At 35.1% G+C, this 24481-nt stretch overlaps 2 protein-coding genes across 3 annotated transcripts in view; both read left to right on the forward strand.

The window, feature by feature from the left end:
- LOC149547729 (uncharacterized) overlaps window positions 1-21629 on the forward strand; it is a 55081-nt gene extending 33452 nt beyond the window's left edge. The window contains exons 7-10 of one of the 2 annotated variants that reach the window (XM_089791798.1): window positions 19278-20405; window positions 20668-21249; window positions 21350-21394; window positions 21483-21629. In XM_089791798.1, coding sequence (XP_089647924.1) covers window positions 19278-20405; window positions 20668-21249; window positions 21350-21394; window positions 21483-21629 — 1902 coding nt within the window. Of the gene's footprint in view, window positions 1-19277; window positions 20406-20637; window positions 21250-21349; window positions 21395-21482 lie in introns of both variants that reach the window. The other variant, XM_089791797.1, reaches the window with a different exon arrangement.
- Window positions 21630-21686: 57 nt separating this feature from the next.
- LOC149547730 (uncharacterized) lies at window positions 21687-23506 on the forward strand. The gene is made up of 3 exons (XM_089791799.1): window positions 21687-21941; window positions 22019-22977; window positions 23159-23506. Coding segments are annotated over exons 1-3 (1215 nt in total). The 3' UTR covers window positions 23160-23506.
- The last annotated feature ends 975 nt before the right edge of the window (window positions 23507-24481 follow it).

The raw sequence follows: 24481 nt of genomic DNA on the forward strand, positions 1-24481 counted from the left end.
ATCCATGAATATGAGTTTTAGTTTTTGGATTTGATTGTGTGTGGTTTTTTACCATCAACGTTTTGGATCATACTACATGATCCATCATCAGTAGTATGATCCAAAACGTTGATGGTAAAAAACCACACACAATCAAATCCAAAAACTAAAACTCAAGATTTACCATCAATTGAATATATTTAAGAGACTACAAGTTTCTCATAATTATTGGAAAATAATGACCTTACTGACAAGAGCTCCAAAGCCCACTCAAAAGTCTAATCAAGCAAAACTAAGATGAGTAATTAAATGGTGAAGTGAACAATTAATATTATCTCAAAGAAAGGCAATGCTAATATTTCATAAGATCAACTTCCTCTAAAAAAAACCATCTGAAAGGCAAGCTTATCATTATCTCTTCATATAAGACATTGTATGGGAGATGCATTCCAAGGTAACATAAAATATTATTCTTTCACTTAGAAAAACACATATCATAGAATTTAATTCTTTTTTAACACATGAATGTGAAATGTTGATAAGTGTGGCTAGAAGCCACCCAAACGCAATCATACCTTTCCTAAAGCAATCAAAATAAATAATTTAGAATATAGTATCAAACCTCAACAATAATACACAATATATAATTTAAAAATTATTGAATTATGGGCAATCATCACTAGCAAGTACAATTAAGATGGAACATTAAGCATACTAGATTTTAATATTTCAAATGGTGATCAAATGTTTGAAAAAAAAAATTCTCACTAACCAAAAATTGAGACATTGAGAAGATTACACCTTCTATATATAATATTTCTTGCATTGACATTCTTTCCTTATTCTTTTGTACACACACAAGTGTGTGTGTGTGTGTGTTCCTCTTTCTTAGATGAAATGATAAATAGGTTTAGAAAATTATAGATAAAAAGTTAAATAAGAAATCAATTTCTTAATATTATCTATTGAGATTTTGAAAATCAATATAAAATATTTCGCATTACTTAACTCCATTGAGGAAGCTTAGATTATTTTGTATATAATCATGATAGTATCCCTTTGTTGTAATGTTACCTCTTCTACAATGACTGTAGAGGATTTATTAATTTTTTTAAAATAAATTTATAACATTAGTGAGACACAAATATTTATACAAGGGAAACTTACTACAATTGTGAGACATATTAAAGGAAAAAATTAATCTAGTTTTCTTTTAAATTAGGAATGTAAATACAATATGTTCTTATCATGGGAAGAATTGAACTGTAACAGTATTATCCATAAAGATAGGTTTTTGTAGACTGGTATGTTGGCTCCTGATTTAACATATTTAAAAATAACCAAAAACTAGACCAATACATCTAAGGCTAGAAAATTCCTATGATGGATGCACTTGATTGCTAATCTTGGGCCAACTATAATGTATAACTCCTTCACTTTAGACTCTATGACATGCAAGTGGGTTAACCTTGAGGTTCTAATATATGGTACTAGTCCAAATAAACATAAAATTTGAACCTATTAACAACAGATGAAAACCTTATATCTTTTGATACTTATGCAATAAAATAGGAATGAAATAGCTACAAATCATAACCTATGAACCCATAAGCTAAGTGAGGGTAAATTCCTTTTAGCCCACTACAAAACATGAAAAACTAAACTAATTTTGATTAAAATGATTTGTGCAAATGACCTTCATCTCAACTTGCATATGATTTAATGATCAATGCCTTATTCATTGCAACATAGAGTCACTACTAGCAGGATGACCTAACTTGATTGCCTTAAAATTAAGTTTATCAATTGAAATCCCCAAACTTCATTCTTACTAGCATCCCCTCGATACACATAGAAACCCTATCAAATAATTGGATCATTTATGTAACTCCTTAAATTAAAAGCAACAATAGATCCAACACACAAATCATCCAAGCTATCTTAAATTAAATGAACCTTATTCATTCAATCACAAAGTTAACAACATATGAAGAACTAGGAGATAGAATAAGAGGACACCAATAATTCATTGTAAATCTCCTTTTGTATTTATCTTTGGAAAGACTGAATACATTAATTGGTAACAATAAATGAAACTCAGGATGTATTATATGATCTATCATCAATTTTCATTAACTCGGAGAAATAGTACATGAAATGGACCTAGAAACTTGCACAAGAATGGATGTGTGGACTTCATAGCTAGAGCTTTGCTCAATAGATAGTGTAAGAATTTGCCTTAGGGAAAAATTCACCCAAGAAATAAGAACTGAAACACAAGTAGAACTGTACACCAAAAAGAATATGATCAGAATAATAATGTATTTGATTCAATATACATGAAAGTACACTAGGAGTTCCTATATATAAAGGCCTCTAAGATGCATCTAGAATTCCTAAGAATCAGCTACATGATAAGTCATACAACTAGGCACATGTCCACTAGATATGGCTTATCCTCCATTAAGCATAGAAGTAAGTGTGATGATGAGAGCATATGCCTACAATGGTGTAACATGAAAATTTATGTTATAGACAACATGTGCTAAAAAGGGAGCGTGAATAACTGTGTTGTCTATAGAGATGACAACTTAGTGAATGATGCAAACTTCAGTGTTGTAGATACCATGTGCTAAATTAAAGTTGCGTACCTTTGTGTTGTCAACATGACAACTCATAAAGGTGTGCAAACTTCTAAGTGTCTCATAAAATAAATAATATAATAATGCAATATAATAAAATAATGTATTAACCTAGGTAAACTTAAGTAAAGTGTAAATAGTAAATACATATTTACACCAACACCCCCCTTAAAAGCAACTTAGGGGAATGCCCTTAAGCTTACAAAAACTAGTATGAAATGCATAATGGGTCTCGCCTACTAGGCCATGTTAGGTACCCATGTACATAATGAAAATGCAATCTCTCATAAAGAAGAGAAAGAGGGAAAACCTCATGGGAAAAACCCTCCTCCAAAAAGAGAGATGAAAAGACAAGATGCATGGATGGATGGAGTAATAAAAACCCCCTCGTTACGACATACATCAAGTATATACAAAGGAGAAAAAAGAGAAGAGGAAGAGAGACAGAAGAGGCTCCCCCCTAAAGAAGAATATTGACCAATGACTACTCTAATGTAGAAGCTGGTCCAAGAATGCTAAATGATTTTCCTCCCCTTTGGAAGAAACAATGGCAAAGGTACAATCCTGAAGATGTATAGTGGCCCTAAAAGCTATTCAAGTGTCCCTATGTCAATGTTGATGTGTGTTCTTTCCAATGCCATTGAAAAGAATGAATGCAAATATGACAAGGATGTCTATTGAACCTATCCCAATAAACCATTTGTCTCCTCAACTAATAAAGAGACCTCCGAGAAATGTTGTTCATAAGGATCCACAATCATTTCAACATGTAAAGATTGATCATTTAGAGAATGGACATGAGGGTTAGAGTGAGCCCTCACAACAACTGTAGTAGGATCATTTTCATCAAAGAGAAGATGTAAATCATCAAGGTTGTCTCCTAAATCTACAATATGTGACTCCATGAAAAAACCTGCAATGTCTACCATGAAGTCATCCACTGTTGTTGGAGATGGAAGACAAAGTGTACCCTTCTTTGTTGGACCTATCACTATGGCAATATATTCATGTGGACTATATTGATACCATGACCTCTCACTGCAACCATTGATAGAACCCCACGTGTCTGAATCTATTGAAGCACTATCACTAGTGTCACTATCAATTTTCACAATGTATGATGTGCGAAGAGGATTAGAGGATAAGCTGGGTGAACTTTCCTTAAAATGAACATCCTTCTCCACAAAAATCTCATGAGTCTCAGGATCCATAAGTCTATATGCCTTAGCATTGTCTTCATAATCGATGAAAGTACAAGGCTAAGATGTTGGTGCCTCGCATCCCTTGGAAGATAGGTTTGCCCATGTTGGACAACCAAAGACTTTGAAGTGACTCACAACTAGTTTTCTATTGCACCATGCCTCAAAAGGAGTCTTCCCATTTAGGGCATTATGAGGAGACCTATTAAGCATGTGAGTAGCACTGCTAATAGGTTCAACTTCAAGTGTAGGATCAAGAGATTTGACTTTTATCATGCAACTTGCCATGGTTTTAAGAGTTCTAATCCTTAGTGCTGCAACATCTGTCTTGTGTGGACTAAATGCTAGTGGATTCTGAAGATCAATCCCCTTAAGTTTGCACAAGTCTTTAAGTCTTCTGTCCACATATATGCTTTCATTGTCCATCTGTAGAACCTTGATGGCTTTCCTTGATTTGTGTTCAGCATGACTCTTGAAGGATTGAAGTTTGTTCAACACTTCATTCTTGTGATGAAGGATGTAGACCTATGTGAAGTGGGAAAAGTCATCAATGAAAGCAAGGATGTAGTAGCCTTGGCTAACTGATGTCACTACAAAGGGTCTTGCTAAAACCATGTGAATCAATTAAAGAACAACTGGTTCTCTTGAAGACTTCCCTTTATCATACTTCTCCTTGAGATGCATATTCATTGAACATGATGATCACTCACCCTTAGAAAAGTTGATGTTTGGTAGACCTTTGACCATCTGTGTTGAGAAAGTGTGTTGAAGAGAGCAGAAGTCAAGGATGACTGAACCACTCATGCTAGAGTTTGATTTGTGAATGTGAGTGAGTCAACAAGGCTTGAGAAGGAGACTTAGGCACAAAGTGGGAGAAGGAATAAATCCTCTTGTCATGATTAACTTTGTCCATTGCAACCAAGGAATCATCTCGAAGACTGTGCACCATCATTGAATCTGGAAGGAACTCAACTTTGTATCCATCTCCAAGGTGAGTGATTTAGTAAACTGAGAAAATATTGGAGCTAAAGTTTGGAACATAGAGAACATCTTTGAATTCCCCATTGTCCATTTCTACACGTCCTTTCCCTTCAAATTTCATTTTGGTATCATCTCCCACAAAGATGTGTGGTACCTGTAACTGCTTCAATGAAGAAAAGTCTCCATTTGAAGAACCCATATGATAGGAGGCACTTAAGTCAAGTATCCATTCCAAAGAAGAACTTGTATTTTCCATAATTGCTTGCCCTTTTCCCTTTGAAAATTTTGGAGTTAAATCATTGGAAGTACTTGGCACTTGAATTTTGTTCTTTTTGAGTAGGTTTTCCAACTCATCAATTCGCTCAATCTTGCAATGATCCTCATCATGATATGGATTTTTCCAATATGCATAAAAAAGTTTATCCTACTTTTCATTACTTCCCTTCTTGTTGGAAGAAGAATTGCCTTGCTATGAGGATGATTGTTGTGTCTTAGATTATGATTTCTGCTTCCACTGCTTCTTCTTTTTGTTTCTAGAACTTCTTCCTCCTTGACTTGATTAATTATCATCACTAGCCACCAATGCTTTGGCCTTTGATGTCGTGAGAAGTCCCAAATCTATCAAGTGAGATTGTTCAACAATCAACATCTCTACAAATGCATCAAATGTAGTCTTTTGGTAAGAACTTCCCATGGTTAACCTATGAGTATTATAAGTTGAAACAAAGGAAGCATACTCTGAAGGTAGCCTCTTCAGGATGTGATGAATCAACTTGTCATCCTTCATGGGATTTTCACAATCTTTGAGTAGTTCCCTATACTCATTGGCTTTATTGATGTAATCTTGAATTGTGTCAAAGTTCTTTGGATCCAAGAGAAATAGATCATCCTCAATTTGAAAACCCTTTTCCTCATCCACCTTACCATACAATGATTCAAGTTTGTCCCACGCAGGTTTGGATTCTGTGAAACTGGCAATGTGGAAGAAGAGATCTCTATGTCCACATCTCTTGATAATTCCTAAAGCCTGATTGTCTATAATTTTTCAATCAACGAGTTCTTTAGTATCAGTGGGTTTTGAAATTGTACCATCAACATAAAGATTTAGACCTTTTCCAATTAATCTACTCTATACAATATCTTTCCATGTAGAATAATTGTGTGATGTTAGAAGTAGACATTTAGGTGAACCCATGATGTAGAAAATAAAAAGAGAACACAAGATAGACACAAAACACAATACACACCCTCCCTTTTCACTCAATCAAAAGACCCTCCAAAAAAGATGCTTTTAGCACTTATATATAGTGCATGTACGATAGGCCACTTGTCAAAATGTACAAAGTAGACTTCTGATTTTGCTTTTCACAACTACCTTTTGAGGCCCAAATCTATCACTTAGTACTGTAGCTAAGATGTACAATAATTCTAAATAGTAATCATTGTAATACAATGCAAAAAAGTCCTAGTTCTAAAAGTGAGATTTTTGTCCACACAAACCTAGAATCTGACTATAGATTTGGAAAGTAGATGAAAGATAACACACTTTCAAAAAATTAAAACCTATTTTCATGTCAAGATGAGCCCACATGAAGGTCTGAAGTTGCAAAATATAGGATCAAATAGGTATAGTAGCCAAAAGATGTAGTTTCCTAAAAATCCTTACACCAAAATTAGAAAAGAACACCACCACTAGAAAGTTTAGGAAATTTTACCCAAAATAAAAAAAATTACACCTAATTTGGAGTCTAGATGATCGAGTTATGGCCTTGCAAAGTCAAGCTTCCAAATAAAAAATGCATCTAAAGAGGGGTCTAGAAGGAAAACTGTGAGCTTAAATTTGATATTCAAATAACAATCACTATAGTTCAAAATTGGCAAGGAATGATGGTTAGATGGTTGTGAAATTTTTTCTCATGTTTGGCTAATGTTAGCAAAAAAATAGTCCCCTTGGTTGATGTGGTAGTACAAAAATCTAACATGGCGTATAGACTTGAGACATGGATGATGATGTGTTGCCATGTGTGCTGCTAACGTGTACCCCATAATAGAGCATGATGTGTCACTATTTTATTGGTGGTGGAGGGGGATGTGGACCACGGGCTGCATGTCAAAAACTATCAAGCTGGTGTGGCAGTATGCTATCCAACATGGTAGAGGGGTACTTTGTGTGGTAGAGGATTTGTTGTGCACCAATCAAAAAATGTGCATGGGTGTCAAAAAAAAGTAAGCGTTTACATGTCAAGCTTTGGCTAGGATGCTTGGCATGAGGTAGAGCCACTGGTAGAAATTGTTTGCAGTAGTCAGGTGAAGAGAATGTGGCACTAGAGGTGGTATATGCCACTAGACAAAATGTAGAAAACTATTTGAGTCATTACTCACTAGGAGGTTGGGATTTGCAAACACCGAAATAGACAAACCTATGCTAGAAAATGTTTAATGATGGCTAAGAATCACTTTAGCAGTGCTAGAATTTTCAACATTTATCCCACATTCATGGGGGTTAAGGGTGTGGTGTTCAAAAACAAAAGGCCACTGAACAAAAATAAAAGAGTCGCTATCAGATTGTGGAAAAGGTTGGGCCACCAGTGGAAGTTCTGTCCACCGTGATGTGTGTGTCTAGATAGAATTTAGAATATATTTGACACCAAATTAAATATACTACCTATTGTGAAGCTGAATGTGGAATATTCCTATGAAATAATTATGAATATTCCTTCTTGTAGGGCTAGGGTGACACTGCCCAGTTCTACAAAAAATATTTTTCTCTACTAGCTGGATTGGGTAAAAAAAAATTCTGAAAATACAAACAAAAATGGCAAAGAAAAAAATAATTCTACTTTTAAATTAAATTAAATTATAGATCTAAAAAAATACCTGAACTTGAAAATCAAGGCCTCTAGGTGCCGATTTGCAAAAAAAAATTGCCTCACGATCAACTTTGGCCTAGGGTAGTCAAATTTATAGCCGATTTGCACTAAATTGATATTCTAGATGCAATGGCAAGGTCCATTCTGGCTTAAGACACTTCCAATTTCTGTAGTACTTTGGATCTAGGTTGAGGTGCTGAAGTAACAATGGTCTCGAACAACTATGTGAAGAGAGATTCTTTAAGCTCTGATACCATGTAAGAATTTTCCTTAGGGAAAAATTATCCCAAGAACTAAGAACTTAAACACAAGCACAACTATAGACGAGAAAGAACATTATTAGAATAACTATGTATTTGATTCAATATGCATGAAAGTACACTAGGAGTGCCTGTATATAAAGATCTTTGAGATGCATCTAGAATGCCTAAGAATCAACTATATGATAAGTCATACAACCAGACACATGTCCACCAAATATGGGTTATCCTCCATTAAGCACATAAGTAAGTGCGATAATGAGAGGATAAGCCTACAAGGGTGTAACATGCAAATTTATGTTGTAGACAACATGCACTAATGATGTAGATATGCTCTGATACCACTAACGAAGGTATGCTCTGATACCACTAATAGAGGTACGGCTCTGATACCACTGACGAAGGGCCACACCACCCTTACCAACTCATGACAAAGAATGCAACAAGATCTCTCAAGATCTGATCCAAACCCAAGCTAGCCCAGATCCACACTCTGGTAGAAACCTCCAAGGTCTCAACTTGTGCTTGCAAGCCACCAAGCAACCTCCTTGTTTCTAAACCGCAGTCACTAGCTCTTCTTCAACTTTATCCAAGATCCAAGTGTAAACTGCCTCACATTCGGCGCTCTATCCACAGATTCAGGAAAACTCACTTTGAACTTCCTCCTTCTCTTTCACACCTTGAAGCCTTCCATGCTTTCCAAGCTTCACCTTTCCAAGCTACTCCTTGAGCTTCCGCTTGAGCTTCTACTCCTTAAGCTTCCCCTTGAGCTTGATTTAGAAATGCTCATATGCCTTGCTTCAATAGGCATTTATCACCCAATGCATAACTTATCCACAACCTTCTAGAATTCCTCCACAACCTTCTACATTATCCACAACTTTCTACAATATTCCTAACTTTCTAGAATTCTACCCACACACCTCGATAAATGGAATGACAACCATTTTTATTTTTTATTTTTTTTCTATTATGCCACCTATGCACTTCAAAAATATAAATCCCCTTTTCCTTTCTTTTCTCCTTTTTCCTTTTTTATTTTTTTATTATTTCTCCTTTAATTTTTGTCACTTTCTCTATCCTCCAAATTTTTTTTTATTTCAATAATTTTCCATGCAAGATGCTCCTGCATCAGACTCCCTCGGTAGATAGAAAAGTGTGTCCCACACTTTGATGCCAAAAAGAAAGATCTACAACCATCTTCATCTTCACCAAAGGTTTCCACCTCAATAGGGACAACAAAACCGGCATGCAAATCCTCCACACCAACATCTCAACCATCCAATCAACATTCTTATTCCTAGGAACAAATTGAACATAATGCTTGAACAGAAAACTCTCATCCACATCAACAACTAGTGAATTCACACCCATAGCAACAAACTCCACATTAGCAACAACAAACTCCATATCAGCACCAACTTGTAGATCACCATCAACACAAGCCAAACTCTCAACACCAACAACCTCATTGCTCACAACAAGATGCTCTGCAATACATAACTCACCTCCAACAATCGGATCATCCATGACCAAGTGTTCTACAACATACAAGTCACCACCAACATTAACTAGATCATCCACAACCAAATGCTCTGCACTCTCCATGTCAGACTCAACCAACTGATCATGAAAACCAACCTCCATTCCAACATCAGCAAGGTTAAGAATATCCTTAGCAACAACCTCTATTTTCTCTACAGGTTCTGCATCAGACTCCACAAACTGATCAGCAAAACCATCCCCTTCCACCTTGACCTTCTTAGCTTGATCAGCCAATCTAGCATCCAACCGAGCAAACATCTTAGAAAAATTCCTCTCTACTATATCATGAATTTTCGCAATCATCTTAGGGTCCAATCCTCTTAGGGCCATCTCCCAAGATCTTCGTAAGCCCTCTACAACAAATCCTTCCCACGCTCCTTGTGACAACCAAATTGTTTGCAAGTCAGATCGCAACCTGCCACCTTGCACGAACAATCAAGAACCACATCACAAGTCTAGGACAACGGATCTGCAATCCACCAACTCTCCACAATCATGCCTCAATAAGTTCAAACTTTCATCTCCGCATCAATCCATCAATCTGCATGTCCTCCCAAGGCCCTGGTTCAAACTGCCTTAGCTTCGGCGATCTGTTTACATGCTCAGGAACTCCCACTCTAATAAACTTCACCCAACCAAGGTCCTAGTACAAACTGCCTCACACTTCGACGATCTGCTTGTACACTTAGGAACTCTCGCTCTGATACCATTGATGGAGGTATGCTCTGATACCACTAATGAAGGTACGCTCTGATACCACTAATAGAGGTACGGCTCTGATACCACTGACGAAGGGCCACACCACCCTTACCAACTCATGACAAAGAATGCAACAAGATCTCTCAAGATCCAATCCAAACCCAAGCTAGCCCAGATCCACACTCTGGTAGAAACCTCCAAGGTCTCAACTTGTGCTTGCAAGCCACCAAGCAACCTCCTTGTTTCTAAACCACAGTCACTAGCTCTTCTCCAACTTTATCCAAGATCCAAGTGTAAACTGCCTCACATTCGATGCTCTGTCTACACACTCACAACTCCACCATAATCTTGCTGTAAACTGCCTCACATTCGGCACTCTGTCCACAGACTCAGGAAAACTCACTTTAACTTCCTCCTTCTCTTTCACACCTTGAAGCATTCCAAGATTTCCAAGCTTCACCTTTCCAAGCTACTCCTTGAGCTTCCCCTTGAGCTTCTACTCCTCAAGCTTCCCCTTGAGCTTGATTTAGAAATGCTCATATGCCTTGCTTAAATAGGCACTTACCACCCAATGCATAACTTATCCACAACCTTCTAGAATTCCTCCACAACCTTCTACATTATCCACAACTTTCTACAATATTCATAACTTTCTAGAATTCTACCCACACACCTCAATAAATGGAATAACAACCATTTTTTCTTTTTCTTTTTTCTTTTATGCCACCTATGCACCTCAAAAATAGAAATCCCCTTTTCCTTTCTTTTCTCCTTTTTCCTTTTTCCTTTTTTTATTATTTCTTCTTTAATTTTCTTCACTTTCTCTCTCCTCCAGATTTTTTTTTAATTTCAATAATTTTCCATGCAAGATGCTCCTGCATCAACTAAAAAAAGGGAGTGTGAATAAGTGTGTTGTCTACATGAAAACTTAGTGAATGATGCAAACTACAATTTTGTAAACACCATGCGTTGAATTAGAGTTGTGTACTTTTGTGTTGTCAACATGACAACTCATAAAGGTGCACAACACAAAATAAATAATAAAATAATACAATATAATAAAATAATACATTAACCTAAATAAACTTAAGTAAAGTGTAAATAGTAAATACATATTTACACCAATAGATAGGAAGTAAAACCAATCAACAACCTAGTTTCACAGTAAAAACTAGAACCCTTACAATGGATGAGAAAGAGAAAGATATAGAAGAAGAATGGAATCCCAAATCTTGGAAGTGACATGTGTCCACTTAAATATCCATTCCTTGCTGTTATAAAATCTCTTTCATCTTTCAACCCATGAGATCTGATTTTGTTTTCATCATTATTTTGTAACAAACTCAAAATATCTCTTCCTTAATGATGAAAACCCTTCTATTTTCCAAAATATCTAAAATACATCATGAAATACTGATAATGCCTTGATTCAACTAATTTGAATGTGACAAAAATCACCCATAACTACATTTTTATTACCTTTTACATTAACTCTACTCACCATTTCATTGGAAATCAGATCTGAACTACCTCAACTGAATGAAACTGAAAACTGGACACCTGAGGCAATGTTGGATAAAATAAATCAATTGTGTGTTGTCTTTGGTGTTACACAAATGTCATATCATTATTATTCAGTGAATGTCAAGCTCACTCTGGCAGTGAAGACAATTTTTCATGTCTACTAAGCATTCCTATGCAAAAGAGAGTGTCTACCAAGTTCACTCAGGCATCAAAGAAGAATCTACAAAATATGAGTGTTAACCAAGCTCACTCGATTAATCAAGGAAAGTTGGATGGAACTAGTGTTAATCAATCTCACTTAGTTACCAAAGGATTTTTGTAAGTTTGCAGTGTTAACTGAGCTTCTGGTCATTAAAATAGGAAATCGCTTTTGAGTTATCAAGCTAGGTTAGCTAACAAAAGATTCTCTTATTTTGGCATATTAAGCTCAATTGATTTGTCTATTGTTTCTAGCTAACTATGGTGATGAATATTAGTTATTCTAAATTGTTTTTGAGCTAACTCGACAATATGAAAGGTATAAGTAAAAGGTCAAGTTGTCATTTCAATGTGTGCAAGTTGTAATGAATAAAATTGCAAGGGATGAAGAGAGGAAGCAAATTTGAAAGATAAGCAGAATATCCTTGTGGAGCAGAAAAGCTATATTTGATTAGGAAGGATTAAGTACAAAACAAAAAAAATCTATAATTAGCAATTTAGTTGTATCTCAATCAGGTCATTTCATTGTTACTCTCTAACCATTTTAGAAATGATCTAAATCTCCTAACAGAGTTGGTTTAACATCCATTTGTAAATCCACTAAGAAGGTGGCAATTCTATTGAGTTGTCTCAAGACCTATAGTAATGCCACTCCTAACAGAGTGATTAAATCCTTTAATAGGCCGGCACCTATGAGTGGGTATTGTAACCTTTAACAAGGTTGGCTCCTAATAGGGCTTACTTCAAAAGAGTGAAAAATGGTAACTAGTTATAATTGGTGGTTTTTCCCAAATTGAGTTTCCATGTTAAATCTTGGTGTCATATGTGTTCATGCTATTTCTTTCATGCTTGCAATAAAGTTTGAGTAATAATAATCATTGACAATATCTTAAGATCTGCAAAGTTAATTAGTTACAAAGTACATTCAGTATTTACCGAGCATTAGTAGTATTTAGTTTTCAAATTGTAATTTGTACTAACATCTAAGGGATCTAGGATTTATTTTAGTAGTTATTGATTCACCCCTCCCCTCTTAATTACTTCTCTTATATTTCCAACAATTGGTATAATTCTAAATGAATCACAATTGGGAATTTGATAAATATGGTTATCAAACCTCAAAAAAATTAAAGAAACACAAACAAGAGACAATCTAGATTAAGTCACTAATACATATGCATTTTGTATTATCTCACTTGAGAATATACAATTCAGTATCAATTTCATGAGAATATCTAAAAATAGACTCAATACTTCCTACTTTATATTTTAGTTAAACAAATCCTAGATAACAATATAGAGCAATGTATTGACTAAAAAATGAGATAATACATTGATTTACAAAATATTTTGGACTATTCTCTAGCCTTGGGAACTCACTATATTGGTGATTTCCTGCAAGCTTTAGGCATAGAGAATAACACACACATCACCATTTGTTGTGACATGTTAGTTTTACAAAATGTTAACAAATTTATGTTACAATTTGTGGTCACATGACTACATGTCCTTTTCCTTGCACTTTGTTTCATCTCAAACACTCTCTTGTTATTTCCTCTATGGTGGGGAATCTTTAGGGTCTGATGGAATGTACTTCTTAACCCACTCTTCAAACTCATCATCCAAATGCCATGTATGCTCCAAGATTTGATCTACCACCTTCCTATAAGGAATATATTTAAATGTGGCCTAGGTGACTTCTTTTTTGAAACTTTTATAGAATATCTGTGAATTGATCAACTTGGACATACATTCTTGAAAAAGGGACACATCAACATCTTCAACTATTTTTCTAATCATGTCATTCATTATGGTTATAGATTCTATTCTTCTATTGGACAAATCCTTAATTATTTTGTCATCATTCAAAATAGGTAGAACTAGGGTATCTTTGAATACTTCTATCTGGTCCTTTAATTCCACTATTTTATTTTCATCAAAATATGGCAAAACTCAAAAATTTCTCAAAAATTTAACAATTGTTACTATACCCATAGCACTTGGAGGAGGAATGGGACCACTCTTACACAAAGTTTAGTTAGCCTTACTTTTTCAATTTTTCCTATCCATATCTAATATGTTGGCTTTAAAATTTTGCTATCATGGCTCATTTTACTAATTTCTAAACAAAGCATTTTGCAAACCTTGTGAATTCTAATTTTTTAAAATTAATTACTTTAATAAAAAAATACAATAATGCATTCCAGACTATAAATTTAGTGTTATAGTCAAAATTACTTTGTTTACTCTCCAACTCTATTTTTTGATCCACAACCCTATTTATTAGGGTATCATCACTCCTGACCTTCTTAGATTTTTTCTAGGAGGTGGTAACAAAATTGTGGGAGTAAAGGGAACCATGCTTAGTTTCCTTGATGAGGTAGCATCCCTTAAAACAAGTGGCTAATCTGTACTAGATGCTTTTGTTGCTTCAAAATATTTTATTTTATTTTCTAGTGAACTTGGTCTACTCTACAAACTAGCATTTTCTTTTTTTCTCTGTTCATTAAAAACATACACATGGTTATACTTTCTTGTAACTACTCATGTTTCTTCTCTGTTCCCTCTTCCACACTGTGGATATAGGACACATTTTCTTGCAAATTTCTCATGGATTTAGAAAGCTTAGCATCTTCAACTCTATGTAAAACAATATTTCCCTCTATTACACTATCATCACCAATAGGTTGACCCAATGAAGAAGGAGAAAAGACCAAGTAGCCAAGACAACTAAGTCTTCACTAAAATACATCCCAAAAGTAATTTCTTCCTCCTTCTTAGGATTCTTCAACCTCATATCCTTTGTGATAGTGTCAAATGAAATTGCATCAGTAATGTTGAGATTTGATAGCAACTGGACTCCTTTTTTTTTTACAATCTTTCTCCTATCCTCTCAACTGATAGTATCAACTTTAATCATCATCTCATGTTCCACTTCTTTTCCAATATCATTATGATCATCATCGAGTGTTTGTTTCCTTCTCTCATCAACCTGTGAATGTCCTTCCTAAAATAATACCATAATAATTGCTTGGAGGGGACTAATTTAACAAAACCATCATCAAAATCATCCACCTTATGTGACTCTATTTTAATCTCCCTTCTGAAAAGTCCCTTTATGTCTTGTGTAGTAAGATCACAGATTGGCGCTCTAGGGACTTGAAGATCTCTTTCTATGAAATCATCTTCATGGACATAGACATATTCCTCTTCTTCCTCTTCATCATCTCCATATGGAAGATATAACTCCCCAAATTGCTCTACACTTTGGATCTACTCTTCTTCTACTATAATGTTTCCTTTGTCAATTTGTCCCTTCTTTTCTTCATGCATGTTTTCACCATGCATTTCCTATGGGGTAGCTATAGGAGGTGGTCTAGGAGATTCAAGAGATGATGATTTTCTTGTTGGATCATCTAGCACTATTGCCTCCATACTTGGTTCTTCAACAATTCTTGGGTCAACAAGTTTTTCTACCATTTTTCTTCTTTGATTATAAAACTTTAAACCCTCTAGATTATCAATATCTTTGTCTGATTCAATATCATGGGCTTGTTATTCTTCTCTTGTTCTTTTATGCTCTCTTCTCTCTTTGGGACTATGTTAGTTGATTGTAGCAACACATTCAAATTTTCTTCATTGTCAACAGAAGTTAGTTTTGTCTTCTTAGATCTCCCCAACTTTTGAGTCATAGCATCATATATACTTTTGAAATTTTCCAAAAGTAATTTTTAATCTTTGCTCCAACCTTTTACCTATCAAATTAGAATAGATGATCAGATGAATTTTGTGAAGCTATGAAGCATACTACTTTACACATATATCTAAGTAGCCTAATCATGGAATGTGGTAGGGAAATAATATAATTGGATATATCTACATATATGCAGTAAATGAAAGAACAACATATCTACTCATATTCAGAAAATGAAATCACAACATAGCTACTCATATGCAAAAAATAAAATCACAACATATCTACTCATATGCAGAAATAAAATAAAAATATCTACACATATGTGGTAAAATTAAAATAGATTGGCCATGCATTTTAAGGGTCAACATTAGCCAATAGAAGAAACAAAACAATCTAAATCCATCCTAACATTACTAGTGGTTAGAGAGAAACTAAAAATAATGTATCCATCTGTAACCCTCCCATTATAGCCACATTACACCCAACCACAAGGAAGTTAAATGCATTTTTAGAGAAAGTTATGTACAGGGAAAAAAAAAGGAAAAAGAGGAAAAAAGGTTAACTACCATAGATACTAACTCACATAGTCAATATCCGAGGATGGCTGGTTAAACTTGTTCTACTTTCAACATGTCATTAAACTGCATCTCATTGAACCTTGAACAACAAGGGCTTACACAAGAGGTTTAGATATGTTTTCTTTTACCATTTAACTACACATAATTGGTTAATTTGTCAAAATTTAATACTATTCCTTAAGGATAAACTTCAATGTAGACATTTTAACTGAGCACAGAACAGTAATTTTCCATCATTACTCTAGCAGAAAGATAATAATTATGCCTAGAAGATAGTCTTAACTACTCTGCTAGATCAGCTAATAAGACAGAAAGAAACAAATTTAACACATCCAGTCCTTCCACTAGGTGCATATGTTTCATAAATTTTGAGCGTTCAATACATAGGTATAATGTTTACGCAATCAACTTATGTGCAGTTCCTAATAGACAACATCATGATTCTGAAGCAACTAGGTTAATTGATTTGTTGAAAACTATTTTCATTGATCAAAGAATCAGACAAGGAATAGCCACATTCGTAGAAAAAGGATTCCAAATATGATCCAGGTCTTAATAATTCGACGCAACCCTGTAGGATAGAGGCTTGATATTGCACTCCCCAATCTACTACAACTATTGTGTATACATTCACAACTTTTAAATCGGGTAAACCCATTTTTCTATCTAGAAGTGAGCTTACGATTATACAACAACCAAAATAGAATAGCCTTACATCGATACCGAAAATTGGACATCAGAACACGTCTACATTGAATTGTGGCAATACCATATACCGTCGTTGATGTTCTGGTGGTTTGATGACAACTATTGAATCATCAAGCATAGGACATAGGGTTAATTTCACCACCCAGTGAAATCTTCTACACAAATCAAATACCTTTTAATAAATTAACTTGGGTCTTCGCAAGTAGACCGGTGGTTTTAGATAAGGAGAGAGTGAGTTGTGAAAACTTAACATCCTCTACAGGCTTTCTTAATTGCGATCAAGAAAATGACGGATTCATATTTCTTGAAGGGCGTTTCAAGTTAACAAGTTTATTTTTCTTTTAACTGCAAAATACACGATAAGACAACTTTCTTTTGATTTGGTAAATGCTCAAACACATGCTTGTTCTATCGGTTCCAGAGCATATGCATAAACATAATCAAGAAAGATTGCTTAGCTTTTTAGGTTTGAATCATTTAAGGATTTTCCTTAGTGGTAAGCTTAATGCAACCATCAATTCCTAGTTTGCTAGCACCCAAACCTAGGTTGACTAGCCAGAAGACTTTATTTCACAAAGACATTTGAATTCAAGAATCAGTTATGCACTTATGGAATAAGCAATGGTAACTATAATTATCGTTAGTACAATTAAACCAAATTCGGTTCTCATTCAAATTTTTATCACCTAGCAAACGGCTATAGTATTCTAGTTTTCAATATGATTTAGAGTAATTCCACACACAATCAATCGTCATATGCAGAGATTATAACTTAATTGAACTGTTCAATAACAGTTTACTACTTTCTTTACCGCCTACACAAATTCTACAATTCAAAACTTAGAAAAATGCAAAGGAAGAACCTGGTTATTAACTCCGTGATCTAAGATTTAAGTTTGTTGCCTATTCCAGCTCTCCTTCTGTTTGCCTTCTTTTTTATCAGCAGTGTCTTCACTCCGTGTGTTGTTGTGATGCTCTTTTGGGCGTAATTAAACCACTATTACTCTCCCGTACCTCCTTGCTAACGGAGCATAAACATAAACGGAAATGTGATGGAAAGTTAGCATAGAATGACACTTATATTGACGTAAAGCTATTCACTTGAAATTACAACACTATATATATTTGGTGTTCAATTAAATTGATTAATTGAACTATTGAGAGAATGTATTACAAATGTACAAATTGTTGTATAGATGTTGAAATGTTATAAAGATATTCAGGAAAGGAAAGATAAGAATGCATATAAATGAAAATGGAAACTCATTGACAAGTACTATACATATTGAAAGAGGTTAAGTGTTAGACAATGGTAAATAGCCAAAAATAATGAAAGAAATGATAGTAAATTCAAATATGCTAGGCTACATCTTTTAGGTATATATGTTGGCGGGGCTTAACTAGCACACTCAAAGCCTTGGACTCACATTTCCACTTTAATTGCATTGGCACGGGCCCACTAAACTTTTTGTTTCCGTTGGTTGTTAATCTCTAGCCCTCCAATAGACTTCACGGTTAAGTTTAAAATTCAATTTTGAATTGCTCCCACCCAATCTATTAGGGCTCATTTGGCAATGGGAATACAAGTGGAATAGGTATATGTAAATTCTTAAATTTTTGAATTCTCCGTTTGGATGCACCAAATCGGAATTGAAATATGAAATAAAATAGGAATACACATTCCAATTTTGTCTCAAAAATGAAGTTTTGCAATTCCACCTAAATAGGTGGAATTGGAGTACATATTCTTACCCCAATTTTATTTATTTTAGAAAATATAATTTTTTGGGTCCATGAATTCCCCATCCAATTTTAGCTGAACCAAATAGAAAATAGAAATCTGTACCCCCATTAAAAGTACTTATGCCACAACATTTCCATTGTTGTTAAGCTACGCAATTAAGAATCCATTGATCATTGTACTATTGGTGATTTTTTCAAGCAGAAACAATGTGTACTAAATATTTCAGTTTTGATTACATGCAAGCTATTTTTATAGGAGCGTCCTTGACGGCGTATTATGAGGGTTTTATAGACAGTATGTTAACTACCATTTGATCATTCTTTCTTATCTGCTTATTTATTTCATTTCTAACTCTTCATTTTCTGGGCATCTTTGTAATCGGAGAGTTAAAACATTGGCCTATTTTTTGTGTGTTCCTACTTTATTTATTCCCCTTTTGTATATCCTCTGCCTTGGGTCTTCCTGTTCGAGACGATAAATCTTGCCTTCTCCTTAGGTTTCAAATGCTAATTAGAGTCAATAATAGTTTCTTATATGATATTTTGAAATTGCTTGGCTATGATTCATTTGTTCATAAACGGAGCCACATCGATGTCCAACTAGAATATCAATTTAATTCTGGTTAGCTCATAGATGTTTCCCTGTTCCCGCAGTTACCGCCAGGATTGAGGATTCTTAAACTCCGTGGAGATGCACGTCTCAAATATTACAGTAGAAATGAGTGGATAAAGTGGGAGCTGCCAAAACTGAGAATATTGAGACTGGAAAACTTTGAGAACTCCGGCATCGAAGACTTTCGACTTCTCAGGCCTTTTGACCAACTAAAAGAGTTGTCCATAGTCAGATCCAGTGTTGTAGAACTTCCTGAAAGTTTGACTAAGCTGCATGTGCTCGAAAAGCTTGATCTGCATGACTGCAAGTACCTCCGAAAATTACCAGAATCATTTGGTAGCCTTGTCTATTTATCAGAACTCAATCTAAGTTATTGTTCCTCATTGAGACGACTTCCAAAATCATTTGGAGAGCTGCAATCTTTAAAAGACCTGGTTTTAAGTTATTGTTCAGCAATTAAACATCTGCCACCAAGTTTTGTGTGGTTGGGTAATCTAAAGAAGGCCACATTTACAAACTGCCATAACATCTACAGACTTCCTGACAAGTTTGAACTGTTGACATCTCTTGAAGAGGTTGACTTCTCATTCTGCAGTAATTTGAAATTGCTTCCAACGAATTTCCACCTGCTTTGTTCGTTGTATCTTCTAAACTTACAAGGCTGTAGCAAATTGGAAAAGCTTCCTTATAGTTACCCTGAAAGCCTATTCATGTCAAACTCTGCGGCCGTAAAGCTGTCTGGATGCTCAAGTTTGTCAGACTTGCCAAAAGAGTTTTGCGAGGGTAACCAGCTCGAAGATCTTTCGTTAGCTTACTGCACTAATTTATACAAGCTTCCGTCCCACGTTAGTGAACTTGGGCGACTGAGAAGGTTGAACTTGTCATATTGTATAAATTTGTATAGGCTTCCACAGGAATTCAAGAGACTTACATGTCTTGAAGTGCTGAATTTAAGCTCCTGTTCCAAATTACGGAGTTTGTGTGATGGCTTCAGTGCGCTTAAGGGATTAAAGGACATCAACCTCTCATACTGTCCTTTTTTGAAGAGTAAGTGGATAAAAACAATTCAGAAAATGAAAAGATTAAGAGTTGTAGATGTTCGTGGAACTCCACAATTTGATACAGGGAGATGGTATCATTTTACACTCCTATCAGATGCGCCAGAACAGGTAGCATGGCTGACACTAAAAACGTATTTATTTTACACTCTTTATATAAAGAAAATTTGAATTATTGCAATTTTTTTGAAGCGACTGTAATCTTTCTGAAAGAATTAGTGAAAAAAAAAACATTTTAATTTGACTTCTACATAGAATTTAATTATCAAAAATTTGTTAGCTCGCAATTCCCTGCATAAGAAAGTGGGGGATATTTTACATTATCTGTGTACTGCTGATTTAGGATATTCCACATAATGAGGACATTGTGCAGAAGCTACTAGACGGCGCGGCCACAATTTTTTTCAAAGATAAGCCATGCCTTATTGATCTTTATGGGAGACCTTTCGTTCCTTGTAAACAAATTTCAGTTGATACTACCCTTGCATTTATTTTTGATCATAATATATCCCGCTGGGATTGGGAGGTACTTGAGAAAAATGTTGATCAGCTTCTGACAATTTTGCTCAAGATGAAAATCATTTACGTTGGAAAATCTTTAAGTGCCGTGCCAGGAAAGCTGTTGGAGAGACTGACTGCATATACTCCAGAAAATTCCGAGGTTCTCTCATTATTTGATAAAACCTTGTCAATATTTGGTGCCAAATCCTCTGATTTTTGGGAATTTAGTACATGCATTGTAAAAACGAAGGTTGTGAAAGACGCAAAAGGGTTGAAGCACTTTCAAGACTGGGAAAGCATATCCCATTTATTGATAGGAAGGGATTATGATATTCAAAAGTACCGCTCTCTTGAAAATATGTTTGCACAGAAAGTTACAAGTGACTCTCAGCACCTCAAAGTGCTGCTCATGACAAAAAAGGGAGAGGAATTGTCCATGACCAAATTAGAAAAGGTAATCGATTTTCACTTTGTAAACTTACTTTGTTATTAAACCAGAGGGAGAAATAAATAAGAATATCTTATTCTTCATTATTTTAAATGGGACTTTGCAGGGTTCGGCCGGGGGAGAATGTAACAAAGCAAAGATCCGAAAGGAGGTAGTAAATCGATGTAGTTCAAATTTAAATATTCTATACAGTTGCGTATACTTATTTTCTTACATACGAAATAATATATATGTTGCAGGTCACAATAGACGATCTTCAACTCAGTACTGTTTTCCTTCTCGTCTCAACGCTGGAAATTTCTCAAGGACAAATTTCGTTTCTGAATGAAATGTATAAAGAAATGCAGAAGATGCAGAAGCTACATATGAGTTGCAGCTGGATTTGAGTTCCAGTGGCAATTCCTCCTAAGTCAGAATCAAAGTACCAGGAGATAAAAGATAATATGCCATGGGTGGTAATTGAAAATCCATATGTGATCGAGCAATCAATGCTCAGCCATTTTTTTAGGGAAAGATTTGGCTTCTGCGGAACGCCAATACTTTTGAGCTTGGCTATCGGAAGTTATATTTCTACTACAGATGTTTCACCAATGGTGGCGACTCTGGGGTCAGAGGCACTGCTTTTCCTTAATGACAAGGGTTACAAACTTCCTGATATTCTCAATAAACTTCATTTTTACCTTCCTCCACATTTTAAGGTAAGCTTGAACAATGACGTTTACATGTTTGATGTCGTAATAAAATTATAATGAAACTCCTGGATTGTCCTTTACAGGAATTTCATGAAAAATCGAACAATTGTCAACTGGTATGGCTATGCGGCGGAGACCCTATTAAGATTGGAGCTTTTAGCGAAAACTTAACATCTGTAACAGAAATGATGGGCAACAAGATCCTGTATGTTGGAAGGGAACGCTCTCTTCATCATAGCAACAGCAGAGCCGAAGAGCCTGGATTGTACAAAAACTATTCTACAGCGTTCACCGAGTGGAATACGAAAGGGAAGGAAGGATCGGCCCCCAAAAATGACAACTCACTATTCTATAGATTATCCTATTGGGATATGAGAGGCTTCTGGCACCATTTACATTACCTGGTGTATCTGACAGCACGTGGCTTAAACTGCAGGCAAGAATTTCATGAGGAACAGGAGCACGGCGCAAACAGCCAGCCAGAACTTCCAGAGGAAGTGAAGAAAAAAATAGAGAGCATACAGAGGCTAGTGCTTGCTCTTCTGTCACTTGATTGTGTATCCAGAAGAAATGGTACTGTCTGGATGATGGCAATTGATTACAGTAGCAACAAGATTTTGACAGCAAAAGGAAAAGATCTGGTGGAAATTGTAGCAAGTAATATTCATGAGAAGTCAAAGAAGTCATTAGTGAAAATAGCAAACGGGGTGGTAGAAGTGATAACGAAGAAGAAAACGGAAGAGGGGCCAAGTATAGAATTACAAATGAACAGCATGAAGTTTGGGGAAGAGAGAAACTGTGAAGAAAAGAAAAGGTTTGAAGATCCCCTCTGGCTAACAGCACATCCCTCCTCGCAAATTGAAGAACAGATCTCAGCTCCGAATCGTTGCTCAATGTGCTATAATGAACATCCTGCCTACGAATGTGATTACTGTGGATGCTTTAGCATATGCCAGCAATGCTATATCAAGCACTTTATAGGAAGGAGAAAAGGCACACAGGGAAAACGAGAGGAAATAAGTATTGCAATCGGCCAGCAATAGTCAGTCCTCTATCCCGATTTATCTAATGTGTTATTTTGTGTAAAACAAGTGATTAATACCAAATATATCATTACTAAGAATGATCTTTTATAAGGTTTGATTTTATGCTCTTGAGAAGTAAGCAGTCTTGACTTCTCGATCAACTGTAGCTAATCATAGCTAATACATTGTTGTTCACAGGTGGCATATTGAGCAAATCAGATAGCCAACAAACTAGGGGAGAAGAAAAAGTTATAAATTTGTGTTCTTTCAACTTTGCGAGGATCTAAGGAGCTTTATCTTCTGTGCCTGTTGACGTGGCTAAAGTTGTTATCATTTGCATAATCTTAAAGCCTTGTTATTGTACTTCCTATAGGTTAGTCATATTGTACTCATTGTGATATACAATTAGCTAATTATTTGGCACCAATCACAACCAATATTTATTCCTAATTAACATGTCCTTAAATAATCATAATTATTGGTAAGTTTTACACACTATACAAAACATTTATTTCAAATATAAATGGTTTAATTGGTTTGGTCTTATAGACTGCTTTTTTTCGAAAGATTGTTCATATTGAATTTTGTGTGCTAAGATTTTTGGGATATACATTACATAGATTAGCTTTTGATTTTGATAAGATTATATTGACAAGAATGACTATACATTATTAACTAAAAATAGATATCACAATCTTTATAAAATTTTCCTAACACAATTGATTTACCAACTTATTAGATCTAACACTAATATTTACCAAACAATGTAGTGAATTCTCATGATTAATTATTTTTCAGTGGTTTGTAACTTCTACCAAATATTATTAATTACCATTGTGGCATTTATTAATTACCAAGTAGTTAATCATTAGAAATATGACAAAATCTTTGACCCTCTTCTAAGCATCAAAGTTACGGCATCGGTGGAAAATTCTAGGATCCTAGTGGAAGGAGACTCCAAACTAATTATTGACATTGTTAATCGGTGGGTAAAGGCATGGCAGCCTTTCACAAGTGCTTTGTCTGACGTTTTCCCTCTCCTTGAAAAAATGGAAGAAACTAGATCCCAACACATGTATTGTGAAAGAAACTAGGCTACCAATAAATTGGCTTGTTTGGGCTTGTCGCTAAGTGGACTACAACATTGGAGACACCTAGCCACCCTTCCAATAGAAATTCAAACTCTCTTTGAGAGTTAAGTTACACATAATCACATGCTTGATGATAAAGATGAAAATCCTTCCCAACTAGTCTAGTGGTGCCTTTTGTATTTGAATGATGACATCATTTCAAAAGTTATCATGCTTAGAAATTATAACATAAACTATAGTTTATTTCAAAAAAAAAATCCCAAGTGGATATTGGCAATATTTTAGACTATGCCATCAAGTAGGATTGGAGATGGCACACTAATTGTGACTTCAAAAGTCCTCTTTGTCAATATTCAAGTGATTCCTTATATTTCTCCATTAATGGAGGAGTCTTTTTTATTAACCCTCCTCCCATGTTAGAGTACCAAAC

This window comes from Cupressus sempervirens, chromosome 7, assembly GCF_028749045.1.
Source record: "Cupressus sempervirens isolate cs-2001-9-10 chromosome 7, ASM2874904v1, whole genome shotgun sequence".
Classification (NCBI taxonomy): domain Eukaryota; kingdom Viridiplantae; phylum Streptophyta; class Pinopsida; order Cupressales; family Cupressaceae; genus Cupressus; species Cupressus sempervirens.